The following is a 10,849-nucleotide window of genomic DNA, read 5'->3' as shown; positions in this document are numbered from 1 at the left end:
CCATTTTGTCACTTCTGTCGACTGAAAATGACATCACAACTACTCAGGGCTCAGGTAACGGCCAATCACAGCTGACCTGTTTTTTGAAGCTGAGCCGTGATTGGTCATTACCTCAGCCCTGAGCAGCTGTGATGTCATTTTCAGTCAACAAAAGTGACAAAATGGCCACCCTCGAGGCAGCAAAAACTGTTGGATTTTGCTGCTTAACTCATATGCCACAAACGCAATATTAATCAGAATGCCGTGTTTCAACAAGTGGGTTCTTCTGGGAACATTCTTGAAAGAAATGTGTTTGGGTTGATTTCCACTTTAAAATGTGTTTTTATGAAATACTGAAACAGTCCAAACTGGACTAGAAAGAATAATCTTGACACAACGTAGGGTCAAAATATAAACTTTAAAAGCACAAAAAAAAATAACATACAATCATATGATTTGTCAATAATTTCAGCAAGACGTAAAACAAAAACAAAAAAAGTTTAATGAGATTCAAATGTGGGCGCCCCTGCACCGCCAATTACATGCAAGAATGAGCCCAGCCGTTAAAGCGTCCAGCTGGAAAGCTGGAGAATTGTCCCAACATGAGTCTCAGCGCTCCCGCTATCACTTTGTGTCCTCTTTATCCTGAGCATCACTGTCCTCGTCATCTTCACTCTCACTGTACTGGTAAGTACAGCGGTTGGTGTTCACAAACAAATCATCCTCATTGTCGTCAGAGTCGCTAGCGCTGGCCTCCTCTTGGTCATTATCATCGGCGTCGATTCCCTCCTCTTTCTGTTGGTTGGTCTTGTTTTCATTCACAAAACCTTCGGGCCTGGGAAGAAACAATTGGGACACATTCATTAAGCCACTCCGAGGCGAATAGAAACACCAATGAGTGTGTGTTGCGGTTGACTTGCTACACACCAGAGATGATGTTCTTGTAGGTACACGATGTGATCTTTGTAAAGAATGGAGCTGATTTCCGCTTTTACCTTCTCTCCCTCCTCAATGGGATCCACAATCACGTAGTCACCTTAATGTGAAGAAACAAATACAAATGACTACTTTTTACCACTTGGAATGTGTCACACATGTTGCGCAGGACCGCTAACTGCCTGTCCCCCAACTCACCTCTTTTGATCCAAATGTTCTTGCGGAACTTCGTGGGCATGCTCACCAGGAACATCTCGCCCTGAGCTGTGATGGTTTCATGCAGGTTGTTACCACGGCTACCAGTCACCTGAAAGAGACAGAGAGGGGGGACATTTGAGACAGAAAATGACTTCCTGTCTAATATGACAACATTTATGCATGGGCCAATATCAGAATCTGACAGTATGATAACTAACCATGATTAAAAATACTGTGGTTTCTCAGTATCCCAGTATTTCAATTATAGTTCTAAAATGATTTTGTTTGTTTGGGTATAAAAAAAATAACTTTTTTTTTTCATTGAATTTATCGCAGGTACAGTAGCTCAGTACAGTAAAAACAAATTAAAATCAAAATGCAATATAACAGTTAAAGTATTTCTCAGAAAACTACTCGCTGCTCCGCTGCTTTGTTAAGTAACCTCAGAGCAGAAAAGAATTTATGTTCGCCATGTAATATATCTTGCAAACCTTCACAATCTGCTGGTTCTCCTTTGGCACTACAAAGTCTCCAAGAACCTCCTTCACAACGTGTTTGCGTTTGGTGGCCTGTGACATTATCGGTGTTCACTTTTCGAGCCAGCTGAGAAGAAAAAAAACAAACACAACACTTACAGGTAATGTGATGAGGTATTTTTAAAAAATCGCTTTTAACTGACCGTTGTAAGAAAAAAAACAAAAAAAACACGCGCCTTTTAAGTAATTTCCGTATTTCCCCAAAACATCAGTTTCCAGTAACAATTACTTGAGACGATGTGAAGCTATTTAAAGTTTAGCCTAATCATTATTTGATATTTTAATGTGAATTGTGTAAACTTTGATTATATCGACCACGAAAGAAATTGAACAGTCAGCAATAACACACTCAGCAATTAAACATCAAATTATGCCTCATAAATAGGTAAACATCTCAACATGTAGGAATTATAAAATCATCGATAAGCAAAATCAGTAATCATATTGATGACAAATTAAAACCACAGTTTAGCTGACGTTAGCCGTCTCCACCACCAAGCTTGGCCGAGTTACCGATAAAGTTACAAAAGTACCTTGAGATAATGGCAGTCTTTTCGGTAGCCAATGTGTGCCCCTTATCTTGCCAGGGCCCAAAATGAAACTTAAAAACAATGCAAAAGCTGTTTTATTGAAAGTTAAAATGAACCACATGCGTTCCTGTAACCAGTCCTCTTCACTTCCGGGACAACACTCGAGGCTCGAGGTCTTTCTAGGCCCAATCCGAATACCCACACTTGCACTCTACGGTCTTCGGATAAGTGCACACGTAGTCTAAATACTGCACGACGGTTCGAGGACAAGTATTACAAGTGTACAAATATTGAAGAATTGGGACACTGTTTGTGACGTAATCGATTTATGCCCATGCGAGCATGGCGGCGCCGGTTGTTGTTTTAGCAATTTTGCTGTTTAAAATTATATTAAAACTTAAGTAAAGTAGTAGTAAAATAAAACGCGGGCTCGGCCTTCCAGTCGATGGGAGGTATGGCCATATTATTTGGACTATTTACGGCTCCGGCACGATATCCGGCGCATGCGCAGAAGGTTGCTAAGTACGGCAGCTAAACTAGAACAAAATACGTAGGTAAATGGTAGTGGGTAAATGGTGACCCAAAAACAGCGATTGAAATTAAACCTATGCAAATGATAACCTTTGTAATAATCAGATATTTACATTTGAAGAGGATTTTTTTTCGGCGCAGGTACAGGAATTCCACCGAATGGCGCCAGTTTCCCGCTATTGTGATCAAATCCGCAATGAATTGTGGCTAAATATCATATGCTTCGGATTAGGGCAATGGATGCGTGGGGTCATACGAAGCGTGGAAGAAATGCGCAAAGGGGGAAGGGCGCCAGAGCACTGAGCAGAATTTGGACACCCCACACACTCGTACCCTCGGTGGGAACGTGCAAGTGTGTGCACAGTATTGGGATTGGGCCTTCATCGTTGTGGTATTCTTCTTCGGTTTTATGATAGTGGACAACTAACGATAAGGTGCATTACCGCCACCTACCACGTTGGAGTTTAACCACAGGTCTATATTTATTTTAAAGGAAAAATAAACGAAATCATTTTTTGATGACTTTTTACTTTTACTACCTACAATTATATTGCTTTGTCAAAGTAACTTAACTTCTTTCAACCACCGCAGATGATGACACCACATCAGGGAAGGCGCTACACTGAGGCTAGCAGTGGGTCTGGTGGGTTGGGCAGGGGGCTACATAACCCCGTCAGAAATATTTGTAGCTCCAGTTAAGCCCCTCCAGCATTTTATTCGATTTTCTAAACTACATTTACCAATTGTTTTCTTAGCCTCATCCCCCCTACCCCGTGTATCGGTCACGTCCCCCTTTAGCACTGGGATAGAAAAAAAAATTGCTGGAGCTGTCCCTGCACTGCATAAACACGTTCTATTTACTTGGTTAAAACAAATAAAGAGAGGTTAAATAAAGGGGATCCATTCATTTGTATTCCACTTCAATTTATTTCTTACCAGTTTCCAACAAATAACAAACCACCCAGTTCAAAGTTAACATTAACTCAGCCAATGGTAACACAATAGAGGGTAAAATTTACAGCACACCCATGACAATTGCCTCACATGGAAATTTATTGTGAGACAAGATGACTCAAAACCTATCCTTGACATGAAAGAAATGAAAAGTGCACATAAAATCTACCATAAAATTTCAAATTTCAATCTATTATTTTTAAGTTAGAAACAGTAGCTCTGGCATGCATTTTAAGGAACACTAGTCTGGTTAACAGTAACATCATGACCATGTGAGTGTGGGAATGTTGTGCAGTCTAGCTCAAATGTGTGTGATCACATTTTGGCATTATCTGTGGGCAGGAGAGAGCAAGCAAATGCAATTTTATTTATTTAGTGGACAACAGCAGATGAAGCCATCCTGTTGATTCCGCACTCATTGGAGCCCCTGTATAGGTAGTAGTAACCCTGTGTGAGAGAAAAGCATTATCAGACAACACATCAAATTTGATTGTGCTCAATTGTCATTTTATCACCCAGAAAGACTAAAAGACTTTTCCCCTCTGCCTCGGCTTTGTCTTTACCTGCTCGCCGTAGTCTTCCCCCCAGCTGTTTTTGATGGCCCAGAATGGAATTCCCTTACCTGAAAAGAAACAACACTCAATTAGTTGAGTTCAATACTGTTTACTGAGAACATAATAAGAATACAATTTGGACAGTGCCAATTTCCTTCCAGAATTCCTCACATCACTGTGAGATTTTTGTGCTGTTGTGAATGTGATACCTTATTTCTTTTTTATGAGGGATACTTGTACATTACAACTGAGGCCACTCAATCGTGTTCATGTAGATAAGATGCGTGTAAATATAGGACACATCATTCAACACCCTTTCATGTAGATTAATAATGTAACCATTTTGTGCATCGCATTAGATTGTACTCGTGTACCTAATGTCGTGCCCAGTGAATGTATAATATATCATTATTTTAACAAAGGGCATTCAAACTTAACACATGACTGATGTGCGTATTATTATTCTCTTATGTTGACAACTCCCTAAAAAACGTCAAGACTTCTTTCTATGTCACTTACCCTGTTAAAGTTGTAGTCAGTCGTTTGAACAACTAAACGACCATTGGCCAAAAAGAGAATTCGAGAAGTGAGTAGAAAATCACTTACGGTCTCCATATCCCACCAGAAGCACCGCATGGTCAATCATCCAAGGGTTACAGAAGATCTTAAAAGGGTGGGACACACCTTTCTTGTAAAACTGCACAAGAGGTCAAATGAAAGGAATTAGACATCCTAATCATGTCTTCTTCTCAGTGAAGTAAAAACTAATGGTTACTTTACCTGCATGGCAAAAGCATTCAGAGCTACAGAGATGGGGCCATTCTCAGCCAACCAAGCTGCAATTTCTGAGAGGAAACAAATTGGAATGAATCCAACACACATAACATTTGCTTTTCTAACATATATTCAAATTCCTAAGCCCTTACAACCATGATGCTGCCTTCTTACAATCTTACATGGTCAGGTGACACCTTTGTTTATATATTGTTTATTTATATTTCTTGATGAATTACAAACCTCAATATAAGTTTTCCATGACAAGCGGGAGGAAATGGGAAAAAATACCAGAAAAAAGGGAAAAATCCAAATTATGAAAAAATATTCCACCAAAATTGTGTGAATACGCGAATCCGTCAGTGCCGAACTGCAAATATGTTGGAGTCGACAGCAGTTTTAAATTGTAATATCACAAATCGTCACTAGATGGCACACATGTCCTAGTTGCGCTCATACTGGGTCTTATCCTGCCCTATACCACAACGTGATTAGGCTTAATATTTATTTGTGGATTTGAAATGCTATGCAGGACATAGTACCTCTATAATATTAAAATTCCGAGTGAGTTTTTTTGTGAAAAAAATGCACAAAATGCATTCTTGCACTTAATGTTGGTTTCTTGTGCTGCTGTTTTGTGCTTTCCTTGAATGGTCATTTTTATGCTAGAGAGCCCTTTGCCCTATTTTGTCCATATTTAAAATAGCATTTTTGTCAGACATCTGGTTAGGAAATGCGTGGTTCTATGCGGCCCCGTGTAACTTCAGACTTTTGTCATTTTGTTTACTCGTTCCTCTTGTGACCTCACCATTCTCATCTTTGGACAGCTCCACAGAGCTGTTGATGTAGGCGGCCACCTTCCTGCTGGTGAAGTCGCACCTCTGCTTATGGCCGGTATAGGAATAGTCGCTCTCCAACTCCAGACCGCCTTAGCCACACATGCAGGAGGACCACAATCAGATACACTTGCAACAAGATGCATTGTTCCAGCACAAAGCTCAGCTACGGGAATTACCAAGATTCTCAATTGCTTCGTAAGCATTTGATGGCAACCCGCCACTGCACGCCTGGTCCAGCCCATCGCAGTCAACCAGCTCTAAAACACCAAAGTAAAAAAAACAATCCAACAACAATTTTTTTTTTTTTAATGATCAACTCATGCTTATAATTAATTTAAAGTAAACACCTTTCAGTGGCTGAATATTACCTTGTTCAGACAAAGACTGCAAAGTTCCGTTCCTCAGAAACCACTGCCCCTCAATGTTACCTGTGACAGAAAATGCCCAGCAAGATCCACACATACCCTAGAAGACAAACACACACACACACACACACACACACATCAACAGAAAGTATGGAACGTATGTTTTGATACTAGTGAACAACAGTTTATTTATTTGACATGCTCTTTAGTGCAGCTCCTTCAACTGCGGTGGTACCTGGTTCTTAACAGGACTAACAGCGCCATGTTCCCTCCAATCCCAGCTGGCAGGGGCGGGGCTTCTTGCAGAGCGGGCCAATTTCATTGGTCGCTGAAGAGTCCACTGGCTCAGCAGCGGGTTCAGGTAGGTGGAGCGAAACTCTTCCTCTGCGAGCAAAGAGAAAGAAAGCAGTTCCCCGATGACTATCTTTTGAAGGACAGACTAGATCAACAAACAAAACCTGAGATTATTTGGTGCCAACAAACAATGAGGAAGTGTGCACCAACGTATGTATACACACCAGTTAGGTCACTGAACTTGGTGATGCCATACTCTGCAGATCCTTGATCCAAAGACTGGATTTTTGCCGCGGTCTTAACATTCTCATGAAAGATCTGCAAGCGGCGGTGGGCCTCTACAGAGACAAATAAATAATACAAATATGATAAGCGCGTTGCGTATAGTTAAAAAAAAAAAAACGGAATTAGTTACATGAAATCCCAATGAGTACACGGGCAAATGAAGTTGACTTTGTTTTACTTGTACAGTATGTATAAAATAAATAAATAAAAAAATAAAAATAAAAAAATCACAAGATACTCTCTAGAAAAAAAATGTTAAAAGTGAAATGCAAATTTACTGTGTTTGTTGATCGTCTGGATTGTCATGTCCACTAGAAGCTCACGTGACAATTTATAAACACGATTTTACATTTTCGTTATTGCATATCATCTGACTGATGGTATCATTATTATTACTCAACGCTGCAGGAAAAACAGATGCAAAGCAGCATTTTAAGCCGAGGTCTGTTTTTGTTCCCCCTTCACCACATTCCTTCATATACAACGTAAGACATGTGGAATGTACAGGCTCGACACACTCACCCTCCTGGGTGCTGTAGGCTTTATTGTATTTAACCATGAAGTCTTTGAAAAGGCCCAGCAGCTCCATAGACTCCTGGTAAATAAAGAAGAGGCCAACACACACACACTCAACAAAGCAAATCTTAACCTGAGGTTCAACTTGATTGGTACTATTTACTTAGCAACCACGCGGTTAGACTGTCAACTAATTTCAGCATGACATTTTTTTTTTTTACCTCCAGAGGCTGGTCAGGGGAAGCATCCTCAACAGCGGTTTTTTCTTCCGGTAAAGCTGGTGAGAAAGAATTTAAAAGTAAATAATTGTTAATATACAGTACTTTACAAAATTATTTGGCCATGATTGGATTTGTTGTTTTAGTAATATTCTGTAGGCAACTAAAAATCATAGTGTACTCAAGGCTGAACTGTTAATTTTGAGGATAGGCACATTGATGCCAAAGTGACTCGAACTGTGAACATTTATTTTTCAAATGTTTTTTTCCTTGATCGTTTGTTTTTCTGTATTTAGTGTGTCCGACTACTTACCACGTGAAAACGGCTGTGGGGTTATTAAAACACACAAAAAGGGTCGATAGTGGCCTTACACTTTTGCACAGTAGACTATAGTACTGGACATACAGTAAAACCTGGTTTAGACAAATACCAGATATCTGTTAATAAATAATCCAGAATAGAAGAAAATGCAGGCATAAACATCACACGGCACATGCCTTGCTTGTGTAAAACTTAACTCTATGTTGCCTTGACATAACGTTGAAGGGCTTTGGAAACACTAACATTATGTAATGAAAGGTTATGGAAAGTCATACTTCATTTTGTGACATCTGCTTCAAGCTACGCTGCAAATGATCAAAAAAATGAAAGGAAAATAATGTCCTTCTTCTCCTGAGACAAACTGAAATGACCATTGTTGCCCATATGGAAACATCAACATTATATATTTCAAAATTACGTTCACGGCAGCTTTGGCAATATTTGCTACAGATTTGACTTACCCTTTGGTTGGCACTTTTGTTTGACCATATGCGAGGTTGACTGCCAGGGTATGTCCCAGATTTCAAACACACAAACCTCGGTCTATCATAAAAAAAAAAAACAACAAAAAAAACAAAAACAACAACACATAGTATGAAATTGTGTCCTTGAGATAGTGACTGGTGGAATGCCAACATTTACATGAGGCTATTTTCTCTGAGCAGAGATGTGGAAACAATGAAAGACTGAAAATAGAATAGCTGAGTGTGCGTGTCTGTGGTGTCATGCGATCTGATGACCAGAAACAACTCTAAAGATTTTTTTTTTTTTATACAAAAACAAGACAGCCTACCTTGAGCTGTTGTAACTCGGGATAGAAGTCACAAGTACGGAGCATGGTGGATTTCTTACACTGAGTGTTACTCATCTCCACTGTGATAGTGTAGCGGATACCCTTAACCAGCTGGAAAACAAAAAGACAGTGTTTATTTTGATTAACAAAACATCTCTGAATAAGTTCTACAGGTGTTCTGATACATGCTTGTACAAAACAATATTAGGGCCACACTGAAAAACAACAAGATCATTTGTAATCTTTTAAGAAAAAAAAAGTATATTTGCTAGAAAAAAAAATGCAATATTTTTTCAATAAATTGTGTATTACCGCTAATAAAGTTGTAGTATTACGAGAATAAACTTTATTTTCTCCAAAAATATGTAAAAGATTCATTGTTAATTTCATTGTAAAACTTTTTATCTTTAAAATATCGAACTTGTTTCCCTCAAAAATATACACACAAAACAAACAAAATTATGACTTCAACCTAAAATGCAACTTCAGTCTCATAAAATTATGACTAATTTCAAAATTAAGACTTTTTATGTAACAAATGTTTGCATTTATGATCATGGAGTTACAACTTCATTGTACAACTTTGTCTTGAAAATATTCAACAATTCTCATCAAAGTTAAATTTCAGGATTGTATGACTTTTTATCAGACAAATATAAAAAATATTTGTCTGATAAAAAGTCATACAATAAAAAAATATAGTCACAGAAACACTATATACAAAATCTGATTTGAATGAAAATGAAAATGTACAACTGTATTGTAGAAAAGTATTTAATCTTGAAAACGTGTGACATTTTTTGAAATCTAGAAAATATGAGGATTTATTCTCAGAAGATATCGATTTTAATCTTTGAGTGTAATTTTTGTTTCATTTCAGGTTGGCACTGATTCCTTTCACGTCTTTGCGTGTAGTATTCCTGTTGGACTGCTACAGCTGGAGGCTTCTTTCTGTTGTTGTTGTTGAACTTGATGATCTCTCACATGTGGTCCCAGCACGACAGAATGGAATCGTTTGGAAACCGACAATACATAGTCATTTCCGGACGTGCAATAAAGAAACACTGAATCGCAAACGCTTAGGGTGTCATGAATCCGATGGAGCTGGCATTGTTATTGTAGATAAATATTTTTCCTCTTAATTGCATTCAGGTGAATGATCGGCGTACGCAAAGTAGTCTATTTGTGCTGTCATTTTAAAAGGACAGCGACATTAAGCCTATTACAAGACGTACGCAGTTTTAAATCCCCAACTACAGATACATATTGGAATCATATCAAGACGTAGATGTTTACTGATACCCGTCGTCCTTTTCAACTACTGTATACCTGTTTGGTGGCGGAGATGAGTCGGCTGACTTTGCGGAGGTGCATTGCGTTGGAGCCCAAGTTGTAGCGCTCCTGAGCGAACTTCAGCGCCTTCTTCAAGCCTGCGTCGGTCTCCGTCACTCTGATGGCCGACCCCGGAGGACCGAACAGAGGCCGGTCCATGTCCTCACCGAGTCCCAGCACGGCACCGAGTACAGCGGCCAAGGCCACACAGACAAAGGCTTTGGAGCCCATCGCCATGTCGTTCTAAGAAGAAAGAGGCTGTGCTTGCAGTTCGTTCGGCTATAAAGCTGCTGATTGACTTCCTGCCAAAATAAATGATCTTTTTTGTTGCCAAACAAATCCCGGGTCGAGTCTGTGCAGTCTGTGGGAGGAGCTAGTGGTCTCAGCATCAGCGGTTCGTTCAAGAACATCCACGCGCAGAACTGTTGACACTTCGTACACGTGCACAAATTTAGCAACGTAGCGTTTAACCGCAGTAATTACTGAATTATTTAAATATATACATACTTTAACGTGTGCATAATATTAGGGGGGGAAATAAGTAAATTAGTGTTCGCCTTTAACGGACTGATTGTGTTTATGAATAAACACACTTGCCCTGGCAAAAAACATGCTTAGCATCGTAGCTTCATATGACCAATGATAAATCACATAAAATAACTCCAACAAAATTATTGTATGTCAACACGTCAACTACCCCGCCCCCCCCAAAAAACCCTATTATTTAATTTGAAATTTCAAAATAAAACGATTGATGGTCTATTAAATGTACATTACTAAACTACCAACTAAAGTCGATGACACTTTTGTATTCTAATGTTAATTGGCCCAAACAAACCGTATTGAGATCATTCATTTAAGTGATTTATGTTCGACTGTTGGAGGATTGATTG

General features: G+C 39.1%; 2 protein-coding genes across 2 annotated transcripts; both read right to left on the bottom strand.

The window, feature by feature from the left end:
* Nucleotides 1-378: 378 nt before the first annotated feature.
* On the bottom strand, nt 379-2,679 carry eif1ad (eukaryotic translation initiation factor 1A domain containing). The gene is made up of 5 exons (XM_086018206.1): nt 2,183-2,679; nt 1,605-1,716; nt 1,114-1,222; nt 907-1,015; nt 379-814 (listed from the first exon to the last, which is right to left on the bottom strand). Exons 2-5 carry the CDS (start codon nt 1,689-1,691, stop codon nt 604-606), a joined length of 516 nt encoding a protein of 171 aa, XP_085874332.1. The 5' UTR covers nt 1,692-1,716; nt 2,183-2,679; the 3' UTR covers nt 379-603.
* Nucleotides 2,680-3,617: 938 nt separating this feature from the next.
* On the bottom strand, nt 3,618-10,344 carry ctsf (cathepsin F). Its single transcript, XM_086018177.1, has 14 exons — nt 9,954-10,344; nt 8,625-8,735; nt 8,293-8,374; nt 7,513-7,568; nt 7,298-7,370; nt 6,715-6,828; nt 6,432-6,580; nt 6,200-6,296; nt 6,008-6,088; nt 5,801-5,920; nt 4,999-5,063; nt 4,825-4,915; nt 4,228-4,286; nt 3,618-4,111 (listed from the first exon to the last, which is right to left on the bottom strand). The coding sequence occupies exons 1-14, from the start codon at nt 10,191-10,193 to the stop codon at nt 4,037-4,039; spliced, it is 1,413 nt and encodes a 470-aa protein (XP_085874303.1). The 5' UTR covers nt 10,194-10,344; the 3' UTR covers nt 3,618-4,036.
* Between the last annotated feature and the right edge of the window lie 505 nt (nt 10,345-10,849).

Source organism: Filicampus tigris, chromosome 2 (genome assembly GCF_054856515.1).
Source record: "Filicampus tigris isolate MCC_2025a chromosome 2, RoL_Ftig_1.0, whole genome shotgun sequence".
Classification (NCBI taxonomy): Eukaryota; Metazoa; Chordata; class Actinopteri; order Syngnathiformes; family Syngnathidae; genus Filicampus; species Filicampus tigris.
This window is presented reverse-complemented; position numbering and strand designations above follow the sequence as displayed.

Coding starts and splice junctions, on each gene's coding strand:
- eif1ad (XM_086018206.1), bottom strand. CDS start 1,691: ATGTCACAGGCCACCAAACGCAAACACGTTGTGAAGGAGGTTCTTGGA. Junction 1,016..1,113: donor GAACATTTGGATCAAAAGAG/GTGAGTTGGGGG, acceptor CTTCACATTAAG/GTGACTACGTGATTGTGGAT. Junction 815..906: donor CTACAAGAACATCATCTCTG/GTGTGTAGCAAG, acceptor GTTTCTTCCCAG/GCCCGAAGGTTTTGTGAATG.
- ctsf (XM_086018177.1), bottom strand. CDS start 10,193: ATGGCGATGGGCTCCAAAGCCTTTGTCTGTGTGGCCTTGGCCGCTGTA. Junction 8,375..8,624: donor CCGAGTTACAACAGCTCAAG/GTAGGCTGTCTT, acceptor TTTTTATGATAG/ACCGAGGTTTGTGTGTTTGA. Junction 4,287..4,824: donor TCTGGTGGGATATGGAGACC/GTAAGTGATTTT, acceptor GTTTCTTTTCAG/GTAAGGGAATTCCATTCTGG.